The sequence below is a fragment of the Danio aesculapii genome, chromosome 23 (genome assembly GCF_903798145.1).
Source record: "Danio aesculapii chromosome 23, fDanAes4.1, whole genome shotgun sequence".
NCBI lineage: Eukaryota > Metazoa > Chordata > Actinopteri > Cypriniformes > Danionidae > Danio > Danio aesculapii.
The window spans coordinates 2901698-2925088 of record NC_079457.1 but is presented as its reverse complement, the minus strand read 5'-3'; the positions used below and the strand labels follow the sequence as shown (position 1 = coordinate 2925088).

Sequence of the window (23391 nt, the reverse complement as noted above, 5' to 3'; positions counted from 1 at the left end):
ATCCAACTATTACCGTCATGTAGGACTTTTTGCCATATTTTCCGACAAGATCCACACAGGCGGCTGTCAGTAGAGGACCACACACACACACACACACATTGCGAAATGCGGACGTTTTTTTCTTTCCATTTGGCGTGCGTTATTAAATTCCATAACCCTCTCACCAGTCCTTACTCCTTATTTGCATCTAATACTCCAGTTTGAATGAAATGTTCATGAGTTAAAGTGAAACTGCCGAACTGCAGCTAAATTCAGGCAATCCTGCTGATTTGATTCAGAAGGGCACTTTGTTTGTCAGACGGCTCACCGCTCTAAACTATCAAGGTGAAAGTCATCATAGCTTGTGTAGAATCGACCCAGCTCCCAACCCAACTTTGACAATAGATTAACGGCAATATTTTTTTTAACGCGCGATGAGAGTCTCGCGTTAACGCAGCACGTTAACATCGATAACGGCCCACCACTAATAAATATACATATAAAACATTGCTGGTTGCTAGTTCAGGTCCCTGCTGGACCAGTTGGCATTTCTGTGTGGAGTTTGAAAATGAATGAATAATAATTAAACGACACAGGGAGAAAGTATTGAACACAAGAAGAAAGGAAGGTGTAGTTGGGCAGTGAAAGCCCAGACGGCAGCTGAAATCTCTCAGTAGTTTTTCAGCAACCCTCTGCCCTTCCTCAGTGTAAATCAATATCAGCTGCTTCAGTCCAACATCTACATTAGCAGGAGGATGAGGATGAAACCAGGGTGGACATTTCAGCAAGACAATGATCCAAAACACAGCCAAGGAGACTCTCAGATGCTTTCAGAGAAACAAATCAAGCTGAAGAATGGCCTAGCCAATCACCTGAACTGAATCTAATAGAAAATACAAAATAAAGCTCAGATTTGATAGACGAGACCCACAGAACCATCAAGATTTTGACACTGTTGAAGTCTGTGAGAAACTCACACCTGAGCAATGCATGAGGCTTCATTCTTCATTCTCTGCTTATTGGCTGCAGTGCTCTGCAACGGGCGGGTGTCCTGACCAATCAGCTGCATGTCTGCACGAGTGAGGCCTTTGGACCCACCCAGATTTCTGGTGGAGGGGGTGGAGCAGGTTACCATGGAGGACGTTATGTGAGTGATGCATTATGGGTGACGGATAAATGGATTATCTCAGATAGACATGAGTGACTTCAAAATTAATAATGACTCTTTTAATAATGAATTTATCTTTCTTCCTGAAGAGAAAATAAGCGTCCTGATGCTGGAACTCTCTTCAACAACACCAACAACAGCAATAACAATGAAGAGTGAGTCACACACACATACACTACAGCTGTTTTTATGGGGAATTCCTATAGACATAATGATTTTATTGTATTATATGATTTTGACTGTACACTCACCGGCCACTTTATTAGGTACACCTGTCCAACTGCTCGTTAACGCAAATGTCTAATCAGCCAATCACATGGCAGCAGCTCAATGCATTTAGGCATATAGACATGGTCAAGACGATCTGCTGCAGTTCAAAGCGAGCATCAGAATAGAGAAGAAAAGGGATTTAAGTGACTTTGAACGTGGCATGGTTGTTGGTGCCAGACGGGCTGATCCGAGTATTTCAGAAACTGCTGATCTTCTGGGATTTTCACGCACAACCATCTCTAGGGTTTACAATGGTCTGAAAAAGAGGAAATATCCAGTGAGCGGCAGTATTGTGGGCGCAAATGCCTTGTTGATGCCAGAGGTCAGAGGAGAATGGCCAGACTGGTTCCAGCTGATAGAAAGGCAACAGTAACTCAAATAAGCACTCGTTACAACCGAGGTCTGCAGAAGAGCATCTCTGAACACACAACACGTCCAACCTTAAGGCGGATGGGCTACAGCAGCAGAAGACCACACCGGGTGCCGCTCCTGTCAGCTAAGAACAGGAAACTGAGGCTACAATTCTAGTAAGGTGTACCTAATAAAGTGGCCGGTGAGTGTATATTATTAGTACTAGTTTTACTGGTATTGTTATATTTGTGGGGACATTTGGTCCCCACAATGTAAGGAATACAAAGTACACACACACATTATAACAAAAGGTGCTATTTAATCCCTTTAACCCCTATAAAACATTCAGGCTCATTATTATTCACAACACAAGAGTTACTAAAACATAAAGGTACATGACATTTCTAAAAATGGGAAATGTTTTACATCAGTAATTTTTTGTAGATTTAATCTGTGTGGTCAAACTTTAGTCAGATATATTCATCCTTTTGCTCATATCTCAGACATTTTTGGGCCTTTATGATTTGAAGAAATCCAAATAAAAAAATTATGATGAATTAATGAATAAAAAGGTTTTTAAGTTTGCCATGTTTTTGTCATGGTAGTTGTGCATTTAATTATTTTTAAGAAATTAAATCAAAAATCTAAAATTACAGATGAACCAACAAAAAAATATGTCATGCATTTATATATTTGCAATATTGTTAAGAAGGTTTATATATATATAAACTGTATATATATATATATATATATATATTATTATTATTAATATAATATAATATAATATAATATAATATAATATAATATAATATAATATAATATAATATAATATAATATAATTAATATATTATAAATTAATATATTATAATTAATATTTTTCCTTTTTATTCTTTAATGAGAAGTTGCTGATAATATGAAGTACTTAAATTTTATTCCAGTTCTTTGGACCCAATTGGAAATCTACAGATTTTGAATGCATTACAAGGGTTGTTTTTTATTTTTTATCTTTCTTTATATCCACAGGGAGGACAAAAAGAAGAAAAAGAAAGAAAAAAAGGAGAAGAAGGAGTAAGATGAGATCTTTTGACACTTTATTTAATACTTAGCTCTATGTGATGATCTGCTCAGAGTATTTGTGTTATTCCAGGAAAAAGGAGAAGAAAGAAAAAAAGGAGAAGAAGGAAAAGAAGAAAGAACAAGAAGAGAAAGAGAAGGAGAAAGAAAAAGAGAAGGAAAAAGAAAAAGAGAAGGAAAAGAGAAAGAGAAAGAGAAGAAAGAACCGTATGTTCATTTTTATTCAGACCATGGCTGGGTTTCTCAATAGTGATGTATTATCTAGACTCTTAAAGGGCCAGTTTACCCAAAAAGAAAATTCTATCATCATTTACTCATCCTTCATATTTGAGTTTCTTCTGCTGAACACAAAAGAAGGTATTTAGAAAAATGCTGGCACTTATTGACCTCCATAGTATTTTTTTCCCACTATGGAGGTCAACTCGTGCCAACAGCCATCATACTTCACAAAAGAAGACAGTTTGATGAACGCTGGTAGCTGGCATCAATTGACCTCCATAGTGTTTTTATTCTACTATGGAGGTCAACTGGTGCCAACAACCCAAGTGACCTCCATAGTGTTTTTATTCTACTATGGAGGTCAACTGGTGCCAACAACCGTCATACTTCACAAAAGAAGATATTTTGAGGAATGATGGTTGTTGGCACCAGTTGACCTCCATAAAATTTTGTTGCTACTATGGAGGTCAACTAGTGCCAACAACCATCATACGTCACAAAAGAAGATATTTTGAGTAATGCTGGTAGCTGGCACCAAGTGACCTCCATAGTGTTTTTATTCTACTATGGAGGTCAACTGGTGCCAACAACCATTATGCTTCACAAAAGAAGATATTTTGAGGAATGATGGTTGTTGGCACCAGTTGACCTCCATAAAATTTTGTGCCCACTATGGAGGTCAATTAGTGCCAACAACCATCATACTTCACAAAAGAAGATATTTTGAGGAATGCTGATAGCTAGCACCAAGTGACCTCCATAGTGTTTTAATTCTACTATGAAGGTCAACTGGTGCCAACAACCATCATACTTCACAAGAGAAGATATTTTGAGGAATGATGGTTGTTGGCACTAGTTGACCTCCATAAAATTTTGTGCCCACTATGGAGGTCAAGTAGTGCCAACAACCATCATACTTCACAAAAGAAGATATTTTGAGCAATGCTGATAGCTGACAACAAGTGACCTCCATAGTGTTTTTATTCTACTATGGAGGTCAAGTGGTCCCAACAACCATCACGCTTCAAAAAAGAAGATATTTTGAGCAATGCTGATAGCTGACAGCAAGTGACCTCCATAGTGTTTTTATTCTACTATGGAGGTCAAGTGGTCCCAACAACCATCACGCTTCACAAAAGAAGATATTTTGAGGAATGATGGTTGTGGGCACCAGTTGACCTCTATAAAATTTTGTTCCCACTATGGAGGTCAATAAGTGCCAACAACATCATACTTCACAAAAGAAGATATTTTGAGGAATGCTGGTAGCTGGCACCAAGTGACCTCCATAGTGTTTTTATTCTACTATGGAGGTCAATTGGTGCCAACAACCAGCATTCTTCAAAATATCTTCTTTTGTGTTCAGCAGAAAAACTAAAAAAAACTAAAAACCTCAATACATAATGAGGTAATTTTAGATCATGAGTTTAAGAGCGTTCTGTATGTTAAAGGTTATGAATGTTTATTGCAGTTCCACTTGTGTTTTCTACAAATGAACATAACATGATTGTGCCAGAACTTCTTCTATGTGCTGTCCATTTCTAAACTGCTGAAATATGACATTATATGGAGTCGTGGACAGGAAAGCATAAACTAAAAATTAACACGTTATTCTAATTTCATGCTGTGTACACAAATATAGTTATCCTTATATTCATGTCCTTAGACTCAACCACTCTTTAAGGTTAAAGTACATAAGGCCATGCATAAAAAATGACCAATACATGGATGCATTTTGTGCACGTCGTCATTGACAGTTACATCTAACTACACTAAATGTATACATTCTCCATTATTGAGAATATTTACCCATTTGAGGGGGAAAATGGTCGTTTTAACAGTGAAAGACGTGTGTTTGGTGGCACTGGTTCACAGTCTTGAAAATCTTCAATGTTGCCTTACAGCCCGAAGGAGATCCAGGTGGTGGATCCGGCTGGAAACATGTACTACAACTGGCTGTTCGTGATCACGTGTCCTGTGATGTACAACTGGATATTCATCATAGCAAGGTGCTTCATTGTGATGTCTTTATCATGAGTTTACTCACAACGATTTCACTTATTTTATTAAAGAGCCTGTATTTTGCATTAAAAAGGTCATATTTTGGTTTTGGGGGACTCCAACAGCAGGCTGATATGCGTGCAACGTCAAAAAACACTCTCATTGTCTTATAAGATGCATTTATTTTTACATTATCATCCCAACGACTCCCGCATGATTTGTTCAGTGATTCACTTGTTCCCAAACCCCTCCTTTGCGTGAGGCTAATCTGCGGTGATTGGTCCATTGATCCCGTCTGTTGTGATTGGTTGACTGGGCTCAGCACGAGACAGAGAGATACACCCACCACAGTTATGAAGTAGCAGAGAGTATGTGAGAGCCCAATGCAGTAAATCAATGCAGTTAAACACCAGCATATACTCTACTCTTAACCCCAAGTAATAACAACGACACACATTAAGTATTAATCCACACTGTGGCAGAAGCTAAACTGTTTTGGCAGTTGACCACGCTGCACGTGTAGGAATAGCTGATGGTGGCCATAGCAAATACAAACGGCAGAGGATCGCCAGTTCAGAAATGCATTTAAATCAGTAAAGGAAGAAGCACACGTTGCAGTTTTCAAGTGGTTTTGGACACATGTGAACAGCCCCATACAGATTAACCTGAGAAATACTGAACAAGCTCTGATCTATAATTTTAATCAAAATATCACTGATCCTGTGGGACATCCTGAACACTCACCGGTGACCTACTCACACCAGCAGTTCTCCTGAGCCTGGTTTCTCTCGAGGTTTTTTCCCTTCACTTTGGTCAATTGGTGAAGTCTGTTCCTCCACTGTCGCCACTGGCTTGCTCGCATCGATGGATTTGCTCTTTAGTGTTTGGACTTTCAGCAGTGAAAATTAAACCACACTGAACTGAACTGAACTGAACTGAACTTAAACACTGAAAACTGGACTGACACAGTTTCAGTTTACTAGAACTTCTGTGTTCAGCTGCTTTGACACAATCTACATTGTAAAAGCTCTAGAGAAATAAAGATGAATTTGCATGAATTGAATAATAGATATGTGATTACAAGCCGCATAAGGTGATTACATGTTACAACACACAATTAAATACATATTTTGCAAACTACACAAAACGAGGCAACAATTTTAATCACACTTACATTTTAAGATCCGGAGAAAGAAGAAACTGTCGAATCCCGCTCTGCAGCATAGGTTATTGTATCAAAAATCAGAGAAATGACAGGAACAAATACAGCACACGGTTGGCTATACTGTGGTGTTGTTGTGAATATGAACTTTAACCCTTAATTCCCCACAGCCGAATCTCCATCTGTCATCTTCAGTCATGATCAGTGCCTTTATCCCCCACTCTCCACTAGTGTCTGAAGGGAAAGCACAGCATTTTACTGGATCTGCTACTGCATAATTGGGCGACGTCTGGTATCGACGTCAACGCATTCAGGCAAAAGATCCGAACCCATCTCGATTCATTTATTCGACTCTGAGTCGACTATTTCGTTAAAGAATCAATAGTTTTAAACATGCTGCACTTTCAGATTTAAACCTCAGCAGGATGTTTTCATTCACTTAGAGCTGTGATGCACACTACATGGAAGCTCATTCTCAAAAACCCATAATAGAGGCTCCTTAAAGGGCACTTATAGTAAAAAATCTACTTTTCAAGCTGTTTGGACAGCCATATGTGCATGTATGGTGTATAGACCGTCATATTGGGGAGATATAAACACACCCAGTGCTTTTTTTTCAATTTAACAACATAAAAAACGGTGGACCAATTGGAGCGGTTTTCAGATCGACCGCAACTTTACGTAGGAGAGCGGTCCCCCCGCCCACCAATATTGATTGACAGGCGCGTCATCATATCCTCAGTTTGTTGATTCACGTCCACCATTTTCAGCGTGAGTCGAAGCGATATCACTAAAGGAACACGCTAGCTCTATTTTTAGATGTAAGGCTCATTGGGCTCAACACAAGATCAATATTCTCCACATTATCGCTCTAATCGGAATTATTGGTTGTATCTTTAGGTAGGTTTGCAAACATGTGTACTTCTCATTGAGTCTACCTTATACTTCAGCCGTTTGCATTTCTCGAGATCACAGACGCTTCCTGTGATCTTAACTAGCATGCGTTTTACAATTCTAAACATCGGTTTCTATCAGGGTACACTCAAGTCGACGGCTGGGCGCCGCGGACCGCTGCAGAAACCTATGTTTAGAATTCAAAAATGCGTGGCGCGACGATTCGGGACACTTCATGTCTCTGCCGCGCCACAGAGAGTGTCTGGTGTGCCGTGTCGCGGATTCAAGCGGCGCATCCGGTGCCTCAGTCAAAGTTAATTCAGTGTGTGTGGTTATTAGTTTCTGTGTACAAGCTCGCCACTTGAAACTAGCACACAGTTGGCTGTAAAACTGTACAAAGACACAAATGATTTTGTACTCTCTGCTTGGTCTGTGTCCGAGCCGTATATGTACGACTGAATGGTGATCCTTTCACTCCTTCTCCTTCTCTGTCTGCCTGTCAGACTCTGTTGCAAACACAGAGCGGGTGAGCTCATGGCTCCGCCCCCTTGTTACGTTGGCGGAAAACTAATTTACATGTGAAGCAACACACCCCTAAATCAGCGAGCTGTGGACACGCCCCCAACATGACACTATTTAACACATTATAATAAAACAATCTGAATTGTGTTTTAAACTGAACCTAAACTGGCACACTCAGAAGAACCAGAATATTAATATTAAATCATAAAAAAGAGGTAAACTATGTGCCCTTTAAAGTAAAGTCAACTAAACGCTTTAAATGCAACTGTTTTACTAAAAGTTTTTAAAAGTAAAGTCAACTAATGGTTTTTACTGTGTACTTTGTACTTTAGGTACACACCTTTTGAAAAGGTACTGCTCTAGTCACAGCTTTTTGCATCTTTATCTCTGAGAGAGTGCATCTGCGTCTGTTTTGTTCAGTAGTTTGGTCTTTTCCAAAAAGACTTCACCTTAACTCTCAATCTGTGTCCCTCAGAGCTTGTTTCGAGGAACTGCAGGGGGATTATCTGATCCTCTGGTTCTTCCTGGATTACTTATCTGATATGGTGTACCTGCTGGACATGGTGTTCAGGACCAGGACAGGTGAGTTATAGCTCCATCAGCTGGCATAAAACACTTGATATAAAAAGTGAAAATTTCACAGTATTTCCTCTAATATTTTTTCTTCTGGAGAAAGTCTTATTTGTTTTATTTCAGCTAGAATAAAAGCAGTTTTTAATTGTTTTTATCCTATTTTAAGCTCAATATTATTAGCCCCCCTAAGCCATATTTGTTTTGGATTGTCTACAGAACAATCCACTGTTATACATTGACCTGCCTAATTACCCTAACTTTACCCTGATTAACCTAGTTAAGACTTCTAGTGTCTTGAAGAATATCTAGTCTAATATTATTTACTGTCATCATGACAAAATAAAAGAAATCAGTTATTAGAAATGAGTTATTAAAACTATTATGATTAGAAATGTGTTGAAGAAATCTTCTCAATGTTAAACAGAAATTGGCCGAAAATAGACAGGAGGGCGAATAGTTCTAATTTCAAATGTATGTTGTTTTTAAAGGGATAGTTCCCCCAAAAATGCAACCCAGGCTCATTCTGAGAACGTAGTCCCGGGACGTTTCTGGAGACTGCGAAATACGTCCCGGGAGGTACATATTTTTGCAGTTTTTGTTTTCGCGAATCCGCGAAAGGCCGCTGTGCGCGCTTTCTCCCGCGCCGTCCTCGCGTAAACCCGCTAGAGGCCGCTGTCGAACGACCTTCCGCCTGTCTGCCTGGATGACAGAATGATTGACCGTGCGACCGGCCAATCGGCTGACCCACCCTCCTCCGTCCCTAAACCCAACCAACGACGATTCACAAAAGCCGTCCAGAAAAAGAAAAGCCCTCGTCTGATTTTTACCACGTTTTCGGATTTTGACCACATTCTCACCCTGTGACGAACTTGTTCGCTTTATTTTTTGGATTTTGTTTTTCTTTTCTTACCTGATTTCTGGAACCGCTCTTCCCCGGACTCGAACCCGGTCGTCGTCATGGTCAGCCCCTTTTTGTGCCTCAAGTCCGCCTAAGTACACGAAGAGCTAACCGGACAAACTGGTTTCAGCGGGAAAGCCCTCCACACGGAGGAGAGAGGCCGGTCGGCAAGCGACGAAAGGAACGGTGTCACACCACCCCGCAGCATTCGCTTAAAAAAATGAAATGCAGCCGTACGTACCCCCGGCTACGTATTTCGCGGTCTCCAGAAACGTCCACGGGACTACGTTTTCAGAATGAGCCTGGGTTGCAAAAATTAAACTTCAGTCATCACATACTCACTTGTCTCAAACCCTTGTTTGTTTGTTATTTATCCTCAGGATATCTGGAGCAGGGTCTTCTAGTGAAAGATGAGAAAAAGCTTCGCGATCGCTACACAGACAGCGTGCAGTTTAGGCTGGATCTAGCCTCAATGGTTCCTACTGATGTTTTCTACCTGTACTTTGGCATGAACTACCCAGAGATTCGCATGAACAAGCTCCTGAGAGTCAATCGACTGTTCGAGTTTTTCCAGCGCACTGAAACGCGGACTAACTTTCCCAACGTCTTCCGAATCTCCAACCTCGTCATGTACATCGTGATCATCATCCACTGGAACGCCTGCATGTATTACTCCTTCTCCAAAGCCATCGGTTTCGGATCGGATGCTTTCGTGTACCCGGACCCTTCAGACCCGGAGTTTGGGCGATTGGTGCGTAAATACGCCTACAGCATGTACTGGTCCACCCTGACGCTCACTACCATCGGCGAAACACCACCGCCTGTTGAAAACTCTGAGTACTTTTTCGTAGTCACCGACTTTCTAGTCGGCGTGTTGATTTTTGCTACAATCGTCGGTAACGTCGGCTCAATGATCACAAATGCTAACGCAGCACGAGCCGATTTCCAAGCTCGCATCGATGCTATTAAACAATACATGAGCTTTCGGAAAGTCACTAAGGATTTGGAGAAACGGGTTATTAAATGGTTTGATTACTTGTGGACCAATAAAAAGGCGGTCGATGAGAGAGAAGTACTGAAGTATCTTCCGGACAAGCTGAGGGCAGAGATAGCCATAAACGTCCATCTGGATACGCTAAAAAAAGTGCGTATCTTTGCGGACTGTGAAGCCGGGCTTTTGGTGGAGCTGGTGTTAAAGCTGCAGCCGCAGGTTTACAGCCCTGGAGACTATATATGCAAAAAGGGCGACATCGGGCGCGAGATGTACATCATTAAAGAGGGTAAACTGGCAGTGGTGGCAGACGACGGGATTACGCAGTTCGTGGTGCTCAGTGATGGAAGCTATTTCGGCGAAATTAGCATCCTCAATATTAAGGGCAGCAGGGCAGGGAATCGCAGAACCGCCAACATCCGCAGTATTGGATACTCAGATCTGTTCTGTCTTTCCAAAGACGACCTGATGGAGGCGCTGACTGAATATCCGGATGCCAAGGCCATGCTGGAGGAGAAGGGACGACAAATCCTTATGAAGGTACTGTATGGGGCTGAGTGTGTTTGAGATGATAATAATAATAATAATAATAAAGGTCTTGTTTTGTTTCACACAATTCCTTCATGTGTCCCAACACAAATCGATTAATTTGACTTAATAATTTTGACAAATTTAAGTGGACTGAACATAAAACAATTAAGTTGTCTTAAAAAAACCCACAGGTGTTGATTCAGCGTGTTTTAAATAAGTAGTTTGAACAAGCAGCTTGTTCAAAAATAATTTCAACATAGGCTCATTGTGAATATGTAGCCCCGTATACATTTCTGGAGAGCATGAATTATGTAGCCAGAAGTACATATGGCTGCATTTCGTTTTTAAAATGAATGCTCCGAGGCGGTATGACGCTGCAGACGGCTTCTATTTCTTTTTGGCTTTTCCACTGTTACCAGTTTGCCCAGTGGCTCGCTGCTCATGGTAGTGTACTTGAGACACAGAGCGGAGTTAACCGCGACAACGGTTCGAGTCCTGCGAAGAATGGTTCCAGATAGCAGGTAAAACAAAAGGCAAATAATAAAAAAACTAGTAAAAATCAGGCAGCTTTTCTTTTTCTGGATTGCTTTTTAAAACCATATCGGTTGGGTTTAGCGAAGAGGATGGGTGGGGGTGTCGGTCGGTCAGTCAGTCAGTCAGTCGACAGCGACTTTAGGTGGATTTACATAAGAAGAGCAGACGCGAATAGCACTTGCAAGAGAAATTTGAGATCTGAAAAAGCATACACAGCGGCCTCTGAAGGAGTCGTGAAAGCAATAACTTCAAAAAAAAACGTAGCTCCTGGGACGTATTTTGTGCTCTCCATGAATGTATAAAAGGGTATGTATCCACATTGAGCCTGGGTTGAATAATTCTGAAAGCGATTGCTGTCATAAGGGTTACAAAATCAAGTCACAATAGATTTGAAGCACATTATCATATATTGTTTACAATGACATACTCAGTTAATTTTCCCAATACTTGTTGCACCTTTTTGAATCAAGTCTTAGGTTAAACGTCAGTAGAAATGTCTTGTTTTAAAGGGATAGTTCGTTCAAAAATGAAATGAAAATGTCCGGCAAGTGGTTTTAAATCTGCAAAATTTGATGTTTAGAAGAATGTTGGTAACTGGTAGACATTGACTTCTATTGTAGGAGAAAAAAAACGTGCTATGCACTGCGAAAAAATTAGTACAATATAAAAATTCTTGAATTAAAGAAACATTTTCTACACAAGTAAAGCATGTTGTTTTGTTTTCAGATATAATAAGTCAAAATTAAGTGAGTTTTTTCTGAAAACATGCTAAATAATCTATCAATGTGGTAAGCAAAATAGTCTTCTTTATGGTTTGAAATAAGTTTATTTTACTCACTCCATTGGCAGATTATTTAGCTTGTTTGCAGGAAAAACTCTCTTAATTTTGAAATCTTATTCCTGCAATAAACACAGGTTTGGAACAAGTCAAACAGTATAGCAAACAATATAATAAAAAAAAATGTAAAGGTCAATATCGACGCTGTAACAAAGGAAACTCCGCCTTCAAATAAAGCAGCCAATCATGGACCACTATAGACTGATGATGCTCCGAGGGAGAGACTCAGTCCAGAAGTGTGTTTTTATAACAGTTCCTGCAGTTTCAATGTTAAGAACTTTCTGGCATCAGCAAATGTCGTGAAATCTCAGTGAATACTAGCCTTACAGACATGAGGTGTATGTCTACATAAAGCTCAAAATCTCTACTTTTAAACCAACCAACTACACTTTAAAACAAATGGTCTCTGGTTTAGTAATCCGTATTAAACGAATGCAGGGTTCAGTCTGAACAGCCTGATCGAGAAAACGTAAGTATTTTACGTTTTGTCAGTTTAGTGGCTAATTCGTATGAATTCATACGAGTTCAGTCGTCCGAAATTGCACGATTTTAAAAAGGAGGCGTGGCACCTAACCCCACCCCTAAACCCAACCATCATTGGGGGATGAGCAAATCGTACTAAATCGTACGAATTAGATCGTACGAACTCATACTAATTAGCCACTAAATCAAAAAGTTACGAATCGCCATGAGATTGTGTTGGTCTGAAACAATGCTGTCTTTTATCATGATTCTAATGTTTAGAAACACAATTTAAGAGACTGGTGCTTCCAAATATGAAAATTAGTCGTACATTTTGCACACATTTTGAGTTTTGGAGAATTTGATGTTTCCCCATTTTCAAAAATGGCTGGCGAGTGAAAATATTTGCCTTAAAGGGACTTTCAAACAAGTAAATTGTGAGTAAATGATGACAGAATTTTCATTTTTGGGTGAACTATCACTATTTTAGGGTTAGTTTACCCTAAATATTCTGTTATTAATCACCACAGCGATGATACATTTCTTTAATATTGTTCCAATCCCCTGAGACCTTTGTTAATCTTAAAAACACAAATTTTTAGATTAAATTTGAGAGTTCTCTCATCCACCATAGACAGCAAGAGTCAATTTGAGTGTGGGTGAATTAAAAGTTTTGGGTGAACCGTCCCTTTAAGGATAGTTAGTTATTAAAGAGCAACAGGCTTTCTGGGTAGCTTGATGTAACCGTGAGTTTTATTATTTTCCTCCTCAGGATAATCTCCTGGATTTGGAGTTAGCCAAGCAGGGTCCCGATCCCAAAGACATGGAGGAGAAGGTGCACAAGATCGGCGGTGTGCTGGAGGACCTGCAGACACGCTTCGCCCGCCTGCTTGCTGAACATGAAGCTGCACAGGGAAAACTGAAGAAGCGTGTCACTAAGCTGGAGAAGAAGATGACCAGTGAAGCTCTGATGGAGCCACAGCCGGAAACTGCAGACAAGACAGACTAGACTGAGCCCATGAAACCCATTAGTTTCCCACATAAGAGAAATACCACAGTCATTTACAGTAAATACTATAGTGTTTTTGACCATACTATAGTAGAGTGTATTATACTGTATATATCACAGTATCTACAACTCGTCTATGTTCATGAATGCTGCAGCTGATAAACTTTAAAAAACACAGTACTATACTTCAGGTTTTACTACAGTAAGCTGTGGTGTATTGCATAATATACACTATAGTTGTAGAAAACTATAGCATTGGGTCTTTTGTTTATATTTCTGTAGTTGTTGTGTTACCATAGCAACTATAGAAACAACGCAAGTGATTAATTTGTTTATATTACTATAGTTGTTGTGTTACCATAGCAACTATAAAATCACCACACCAGATAAATTTTTTTATTACTATAGTTGTTTGGTTACCATAGCAACTATAGAATAGCCGCAATAGATTTATTTGTTTTTAATACTATAGTTGATGTGTTACCATAGCAACCATATAATCACCACAACAGATTAACTTGTTTATACTACTATAGTTGTTGTGTTACCATAGCAACTAAAGAATCAATGCAAGAGATGATTTATTTTTATATTACTATAGTTGTTGTGTTACCATAGCAACTATATAATTATTGCAACATATTAACTTGTTTTCATTACCATACTTGTCGTGTTACCATAGCAACTATAAAATCACCGCAACAGATTAAGTTGTTTATATTACTATAGTTGTTGTGTTACCATAGCAACTGCAGAATATTCACAACAGATTAACTTGTTTTTATAACTATAGTAATTGTTACCATATCAACTAAAAAATCACAGCAACAGATTAACTTGTTTATATTACTAGTTGTTGTGTTGCCATAGCAACTAACGAATCACCGCAGCTGATTAATTTTAGTAACTATAGTTGTTGTGCTACCATAGCAACTATACAATCACAGCAACGGATTAATTTTTTTTATTACTATAGTTGTTGTTACCATAGCAACTATAGAATTATCGCAACAGATTAACCTGTTTATATTACTATAGTTGTTGTGTTACCATAGCAACTATAGAATCACTGCAACAGATTAACTTATTTTTTGTAACTATAGTTGTATTACCATAGCAACTATAGAATCGCTGCCACTGATTAATTTGTTTTCATTACTATAGTTTTTTTGTTACCATAGCAACTATACAAATCACAGCAACAGATTAAGTTGCTTATATTACTATAGTTGTTGCGTTACCATAGCAACTGTAGAATCCCAGCAGTTGATTAATTTGCATTCACTACTGTAGTTGCTGTTACCATAGCAACTATAAAATCACCACAACAGATTAAGCTGTTTATATTACTATAGTTGTTGTGTTACCATAGCAACTATATAATTATCGCAACAGATTAACTTGTTTTTATTACTGTAGTTGCTTTGTTACTATAGCAACTGTAGAATCACTACTACAGTTTATTTTGTTTTTATTACTATAGTTGTTCTGTTGCCATAGCACTCATAGCTTCACCACAACAGATTAACTTAAGTACTTCACTATAGTATGGTTCAAACACACTATAGTATTTGTATAAATTACTATAGTATTTTTTTATTGTGGGTTTAGACTCCTGAAGTCCTGATTGGTTGTTTGGTTTCATCTGCCTACATCAAGCGCATGAATAAAAGAGACTGTTCAGATTATGTTTTCACAGCATTTTCTGTGGTTAGTAGTATTGATTATGTATCATGGAACTTACAGGCATGTGAGAAAGTTTTGGCACCCTATTAAAGTCAGATTTTTCCATTTAAACGCTTTCACGCGACTGTATATCATCATGATTAAGTATGATATTACAAGCGTTTCATGAGAGAATATAAATAATCCTGACTGATAGTCTCACTCAAAACTCTTGATATTTAGAGAGAAGCTCGAATAATGATGCTGCTCTAGCAAGAACTGTAAAAAGTTCAATCAGAGATCTAAATGGACTGTAAAATACCAAAACCATTCTTCAATAAATAAATAAAAATCCTGATTAGTGTGTTTCATTTTGTTTTATCCTCCACTTGTTCCAAACCTTAGTTTCTTTCTTCTGTTGAAAATAAAGACAAGATATTCAGAAGAATGCTGGAAAAAACAGCCATCGACTTCCATAGTATTTTTGAGATGCTGCTTGAGCTCTCGCTCCTCCTCCTGTAAGCTGTTTTAATGCGTACACCCACCCCACCCCTAACCCCAACCCCCAGTGACATCACTCGTAGAAGAAGTGCAAGGAAGGAGGAGCTGGAGCTCAAGCTTCCGATGCTGGAGCTCAGCTCTGCGCGAGCGGCTCTGCAGTGAGCACCACTCGGTATTTTTTTTGTTCCTATACTATGGATGTCAATGGCTGCTTTTTCCAATATTCTTCAGAATATCTTGTCTTCATGTTTAACAGTGGGTCAAAATGTATTAATTTTCATCTGGTTTTCCAGGGCTGTTTCGCAGGGGCAGCAGTCTCAGGAGAGAACCCCAGACTGCTTTTGGCCGCTTGTATGCAAGATCTTGGCCTCGGACTTGGTGCGGATTCTCATATTGTGTGTCAAAATACAGAGAAGCATTACATGTTTGGGTGAACTGTCACTTTAAAATCTGTGTGAAATCAAAATGCAGTGATTGGCTGGCGGCTACACAGCAGTGTAATAACAACTTCATCTAAATCCGTGGTTCTCAAACTTTTTTCACCAAGTACCACCTCAGAAAAAAAATCGTCTCTCCAAGTACCACCATAATAACCAGTATTGAAGCACAGTAGCATAGTAGGCCTAATTCAGCAGCTACTGCTCTGCGCAGTTCAAAAACGTGGCAGATTAAATCTTCTTAAGAATATTTATTATCGTCAACAACTTTAATGTAATAATTTGAACATTAACAATGAACTGTGTTTACAGGTTAAAAAAAATGTCAACGTTAAATTAAATTGTGCTTTTAAAAGATAATTAAAATGGCACTGTTCTCAAAAAGTAAAAAGACAACTGCTATACTTAAATGTAAAGTATTAACATATAATAGCCTATTCATCAAAACCTGGAAATGTTCCTTCGATTTCCATAAATATAGGCTATATGTCATCATATTCATGTATAAACTCTTTTGATAAATTTTTAAATATACAAATAAGTCATATAAACAGTTGAAGTATATATGTATAAGTATATATATATAACTATAAAACCCCCTTTGAGTTTTTTTCTTTCTTAAATATTTCCCAAATGATGTTGAACAGATTCAGGAAATTTTCACAGTATGTCTGATAATATTTTTTCTTCTGGAGAAAGTCTTATTTGTTTTATTTCAGCTAGAATAAAAACAGTTATTAATTTTTTAAGCACCATTTTAAGGTCAATATTATTAGCCCCTTTAAGCTGTATATTTTTTTCGATAGTCTACAGAACAAACCATCATTATACAATAACTTGCCTGATTACCCTAACCTGCCTAGTTAACCTAATTAAGCTAGTTAAGCCTTTAAATGTCACTTTAAGCTGTATAGAAGTGTCTTGAAGAATATCTAGTCTAATATTATTTACTGTCATCATGACAAAGATAAAATAAATCAGTGATTAGAGATGAGTTATTAAAACTATTATGATTAGAAATGTGTTGAAGAAATCCCCACTCTTTTAAACAGAAAATGGAGGAAAAAAAATAAACAGAGAGACTAATAATTTGGGGGGGAGGGGGGGGGGGGGGGGCTAATATTTCTGACTTCAACTATACATGCAACATATATCTTGTATTTTAAGTACATGAATTAGATTTACATACTTAAATTAGAAATTAGATCTGCTCACTGTGCAATAGAGTAGGCTTTGTGTGTCAGAAAAGCAAGGGATTAAACCAGGGATGGGCAAACTCGATCCTGGAGGGCCGGTGTCCCTGCATAGTTTTGCACCAACTCTAATCAAACACACCTGCTTGTAGCTTTCTAGTGATCTTAAAGACACTAATTAGGGTGTTCAGGTGTGTTTGATTAGTGTTGGAGCAAAACTCTGCAGGGACACCGGCCCTCGAGGATCAAGTTTGCCTATGCCTGGATTAAACCATACCTGTCAACATTGGGATATAAAAATACGGCCCAACAATCGTTACAAATATGGAAAGGAAATTAGCTTCAAGTGATAGAATACATAACAAACATTAGAAAATTGAAAGTAAAAGGTTTAGCCTATTAAAATCAATTTACTGATCACATTGGTGTTATCATACACCTCAAAGGGTTAAAAGTGTGTTAATTTTTTACTTAAATTATTCAGCGATTCCTCCACTAGAGGGAAGCCTGCGTACCACAGTTTGAGAACCGCTGATCTAAACAATATCCAGCTATCAGCAAAGATTGCAAAGTGAAATAAAACCTCCGATAGATAAAATGCTTTGTTAAATGATATTCTATTACTTTTAACCATGTATAGTATTTTATAGGCTTTACACTTTTCTATGAGTATTGTATTTAACAATTTATTTCATTTGTTTGGATTGTATTAATATTTGAAGCTCCGCCCTCTTTTGCAAAAGACTACAATCTCATTTGAATTTAAAGCGACAGTCACCAAAACACCACAATTTGGATCAAAGCCTGAAAGGGTCAGTTTCAACGTGTCATAAAATATTAGGTGTGTGGTATTTTGAGCTGAAACTTTACTTACACGCTCTAGGGACATCAGAAACGTATTATAAATCTTGTAAAGCAGGGCATAAAAGGTGCCCCTTTAAAAAATAGACTTTCAGTAATACATTCACTTTGCATAATGCAATTTATTTATGTGAAATAAGCTGCTATGACAACAAATTCAAGGGATCAAACAAACAGTCCTGCATCATGTCATCTCTAGTCCACGTATGGAGAACAGGGGGCCCGGGAGTTTGTGACCCCTGAGTGAAAAGCACACGTGTCTTTGACTCCGTCGCATCGCTGTTGGGAGTTGTTGTTTTTTAGCAGATGGGTCCGCGTCTTCCATTAACCGTTAGGAACTACATATCCCATCGCACCTCGTAGCGCTGGCGCCTTGCGCATGCGCGCTGAGACCCGCTTGTAGAGTAACTCAGGTCGGTAAGAGTGTTTTCTGAATATAACTGCATTTTGCGAATGCTTTATTAAGTCATTATACATTGATATATGAAATGATCAGCAAAGTAAATAGTTGCTTTGTTTTAATATCTGACATCACTCTCAGATTAGAGTTATTTCGATCTGTTAAACCGTGTTTCCTGACACCATACAGCGGTTTGTCTGTGGTTTTACCTTTATTTACCCTGTACATTTTACCTTTAATTACCTTCTTTACGCTGATTTCTCATTGATTTGACACTTCGTTATTGAATTTCTGCAGTTTGTCTGCAATTTTTATCTTTATTTGCTGTGCTTCGATTTTTCTTCCTATCTATGGTGTTTCCTCAGAGGTTTCCCATATTTAAATAATACTAAAGTAATTTCTGGTGTGTACTATAGTGTTTATGAGCTATACTTTAGTATATACTGCAAATATTATTGTATTTACAACACCTCGTTAATGAATGCTACAGCACACTGTCATATTAACTAAAGTGAAACTATAAACTGTAATAAATGCTGTAGTTCACTTTTGTTTTACCACTTTAAACTGCGGTGTATTGTAGTATATTATACCGTATAGTTGTAGAAAACAGTGCAGCATTTGGTATTTTGTTTATTTTACTTTATGTATTTCCATCACAATTACAGAATTACCACAACAGATTAATTCAAGTTCATTACATATTTACTGTAAATAACTATAGTATTTTTCATGTGGGTTGACTCCTCATTAGTGTTTTCTCTGCAATGTCTGCATGTTTCTCCAGTTGATTTTCTTCTCTTTTCTGCGGTTTTCAGGGTCGCCATTATGGATCCAGTCTGGAGGCAGCAGGGCCGAGGTCGGGGTCAGGGGAGAGGTCAGGTGACCAGTAACCCCTCATCAGGACGTGCACGTGGAGCTGTGGGGTCACAGGTCAAAGGTAACCTGATGTTTCTTTGATCGTCCACCATTCATTCTCTCTAGCGATGCACCACGATGAAAAATGTAAATCTTTAATAAACTTTGAAGGCTTTTGTTTTTCAGATTAAACACTGTTTTTCTTTGTTGGACTAAAACTGAAATGTCCATTTTTATCTGCAAATTATTATCAGAAAATCTGATGCATACCTAATGCGCTTTCTTTATTTCTTCTTCAGCGTCGTCTCAGTCTAGGTTTGATGAGATCCAGAGGTCTGACCGGGCGGCCGCTCAGAGACTGACCACAGACACGTACAGCTCTTCCTCTGAGGATGATGATGAGGATGATAGTGAAGATGGAGGGAAGCGGGGGAAGATTCTTCAGTCGGCTCTGTCTCCATATGCCTCTCACACAGGTACTGAGGGCATACTTAAGGCTGATTTCTACTTCTGAGTGAAATGATCAGAGTGACCCATGGTGCCTGCCTTGCGCGTAGCTATGCATATATACTTCTGCATGCTGTTTGTGTTGCTCTGCAATAACACTTCAGAAATGCTAGCCGGCAGTAGGTTTTTATGTCTCCTTATGTGTCGAGTTTCTTCGCGGGTGTTTTCCCTGCTGAAAAATCCAGCTTAAACCAGCCTAGGCTGGTTAGTTGGTTTTATCTGGTTGACCAGCCTGGTTTCAGAGGGGTTTTGGCTATTTCTAGGTTGGTTTCCAGCCATTTCCAGCCTGGTCTTAGCTGGTCAGGCTGGAAAAGGACCAGCTAAAACCATCTAAAACCAGCTTGACCAGCCTGGTTTTAGCTGGACTTAGCTGGTTTTGGCTGGGCCCTGCCCAGCCTGGTCAAGCTGGTTTTAGCTGGTCATCTCCCAGCCTGACCAGCTAAGACCAGGCTGGAAATAGCTGGAAACCAGTCTGGTAATGGCCAAAACCCCTCTAAAACCAGCCAGGTCGACCAGCTAAAACCAGCCAAACAGCCTAGGCTGGTTTAAGCTGTTTTTTTCAGTAGGGTTGTCTTTTCTGATCGCTACCTTAATGTACAAGTAGGGATGGGTACCGAAACTCTGTACTTTACCGGTATCGGTGCTAAATTATAAAAGACCGAAGTATCGATGAGCTCTGACTTTAACAGTTCTGCTATCGGTACTGGACAACTATTGCTAAGTAAACATTACTTACAGTTGCATAATTTAACTGACCAACCTCGTCTGCGCAGTTAGCACAGTTTAGAGTAGGCTCGCGCTAAGCACACACAGATAGGTTGCGACACAGACTTGCGCACACACAGTTGGTAAGCTTGCGGAGTGGTGGAGAGAACTAAACGGGTGGTATTTCCTGAGTGGACAGCGACAATGCCCATTGAAACAAACGCAACCAGTTGTTTTCTTGTATAAGCGGAAACGCAAGCAATCTGGCTAAGTGAAAGTATCTTTCAAAAGAGCATTAACTGCAGAAAGACTAATGAACAGTTTTTGACTGCCTATAGCTACTAACGTTACATCATCCTTCGTTATGCCAGAACCTAAATTAGTATAAGTTAATATTAATAGCTTAATAAACACACACATTCGGTTACATTGAAAACAGTATTATTTCTGCAGTGGCCTAAATAAATCTTAAACATTAAAAATGCTTTTACGTCAGCTGTGTTTACAAATATAGCATATGAACTGCCTAATAATAAACTATGCTTATTAGGAAATGATAAAAAACAGCTTATTTTTACATTGCAAGATGCTCCAAAACTGTATTAAAAACACAGTTAACTCCCAAAACACTGTTAACTCATTTATGTGAGTGTGTTAATGAAAAATCATGAACATTATCTCATTTAACTGCATTTTGCAACTCAAAGAGGCTATTTTCAGCTGCAGGAAGCACAAGAAACCAAGAAAGAGCCTGACTTCTGCCAGAAAAGGCAAACGTGTTGATTTTTCTCCAGAAGAAAGGTTAAAAACAGTCATTTTCCTTCAAACCATTGTGCATTCTTTTAAAGGGAAAAATTTATTTATTTGTTTTACAATTATCGGTTTCGTTTTATTTTACATTAAAAATGTAATTATAAAATAAAGTGTTGTTAATTCTGTTCAATTTGTTTAGTTTTTTTTTTCATTAAAAACACACTACAAAAAGCACAGATAAGAGAACCGTTAAAGTACTGAACCGATAAGTGGTATTGATAAAAGTAGTAATACCGTTAACCTAAACAATACCCATCCCTATGTACAAGTAGCTAAAACTCGCTCATTTGGAGGTAGGAATCAGCAGATGTGCAACAACTTTGATCATAAGGTAAACTCAAAACAAAAGTTTCCATCTGGAGCTTCTCTACAGCACTCGACACTTGTTTTTTATTTTTATTTATTTTTTTATTTTTAACAATTATTTTTGGCAGCTTTTCACCTTTAATGGATAGGAAAGTGTAGAGTATTGACAGGAAAGCATCGGGAGTTGAGAGAGGGGAAGGATCGGCATAGGACCATGAGGCGTTAATTGAACTCGGGTCGCTGTGAGCAATGGAGTGCATGTGTGGACGACTGTAAGACTGTAAACGAAGTCCATCGATCTGAGTCACGTCTGTGTTTGTGCAGGTGACACCGATGTCCGTCTTCTGGAGCAAACACGCCATTATTTACATGAAGTGTGTCAGTCTGGAGGAGTTACGTGTCTCATCTGCATCGCTTCTGTCAGAAGGACACAGCCGGTGAGACTTGGCAGTATTTGTTTTGGATTGTCTCCAGAACACACTACAGTTATACAATGACTTGCCTAATTACCCTAACTTTACCCTAATTAACCTAGTGAAGCCTTTAAATGTCACTTTAAGCTGAATACTAGCGTCTTGAAGAATATCTAGTCTAATATTATGTGCTGTCATCATGGCAAAGAGAAATGAGTTATTAAAACTATTATTATTAGAAATATCTGCTCTCTGTTAAACAGAAATTAGGGAAAAAAATATACAGGAGGGTGAATAATTCTGACTTCAACTGTATATATACATCAACAGTTGAAGTCAAAATTACATGCTATTATTATTATTATTATTGACCTATGTTGTGGACTTGGCCTCAGGTTTGGAGCTGTGTGGGCTGCTACTGTATCTTCCACATAACCTGCATTCAGAAATGGGCCAAAGACTCCATCTTCCTGGTGTCCTCAGTGACCGACGAGGATTTTGGGAAAAAGGATCACCCGTGGCCATGGTGAGTTTCTGACCAATCACCATCATGACTTTTGTAGGGCTGCACAATATATTGAAAAGTTATCGTGATAATAGTGAATGCAATATCCATATCGCAGAGAAGTGCAATACACTACATTGGTTTTATGTTTTAAGCATTTGTGTACATTTGTACACTTTGTTTTCATGCTAAAAATGTATTGTGAATGGATTCATACATGCTTATGAGATTGGGGCTGGGGGGAAAGGCAATAACCCTGCAGACAACAACACTTCATTTAGATGCTTTGTTTACGTTTGTCCCCCCCTCTATGTATCAAATGTCTGTAAAAATCTATTTAAAACTGAGTGTGAGCTGTATCAGTTCAGAGTTTTTTCGATGACGCCACAGCGACGCTGAGTTCTTCTTATTAAAGGATTCTGCTTTGAAAGTTCTCCCTGGTTTTCGGCTCGTCTTAGAATTTCACAACAGTTTTGGTGCCATGAGCCAGACCGAGAAATTCACAACAGCATGCATAGGTTATTCAAATCTGACCAATCAGACGTGACCTTAACTATATTTAGCCCCGCCTCTTCAGTAGGTGCTGTTAGCTGAATTTAAACACTAATGCTGGGAGACGAGAAGAAAATCACTAAGCAATGAAAATCTGAATTTATGGCAAGGTTTTAAGTGATTTTTAGTTATTTAAAGTTGCACCTGGACATATATTAGATTTAATTATATTACATAATATATTACATTATATATATAA

At 38.6% G+C, this 23391-nt stretch overlaps 2 protein-coding genes across 2 annotated transcripts in view; both read left to right on the top strand.

Annotated features, from left to right (window-relative positions):
* Positions 1-1046: 1046 nt before the first annotated feature.
* On the top strand, positions 1047-13476 carry cnga1b (cyclic nucleotide gated channel subunit alpha 1b). Its single transcript, XM_056449566.1, has 8 exons — positions 1047-1126; positions 1237-1302; positions 2792-2836; positions 2916-3024; positions 4967-5070; positions 8116-8222; positions 9492-10642; positions 13240-13476. Exons 1-8 carry the CDS (start codon positions 1047-1049, stop codon positions 13474-13476), a joined length of 1899 nt encoding a protein of 632 aa, XP_056305541.1.
* Positions 13477-18498: 5022 nt separating this feature from the next.
* Positions 18499-23391, top strand: part of nfxl1 (nuclear transcription factor, X-box binding-like 1) — a 46772-nt gene continuing 41879 nt past the window's right edge. The window contains exons 1-5 of the mRNA XM_056448881.1: positions 18499-18546; positions 19352-19473; positions 19691-19867; positions 22047-22159; positions 22531-22661. Of these exons, the coding sequence (XP_056304856.1) occupies positions 19362-19473; positions 19691-19867; positions 22047-22159; positions 22531-22661 (533 nt within the window). The 5' untranslated portion in view covers positions 18499-18546; positions 19352-19361. The remainder of the gene's footprint in view (positions 18547-19351; positions 19474-19690; positions 19868-22046; positions 22160-22530; positions 22662-23391) is intronic.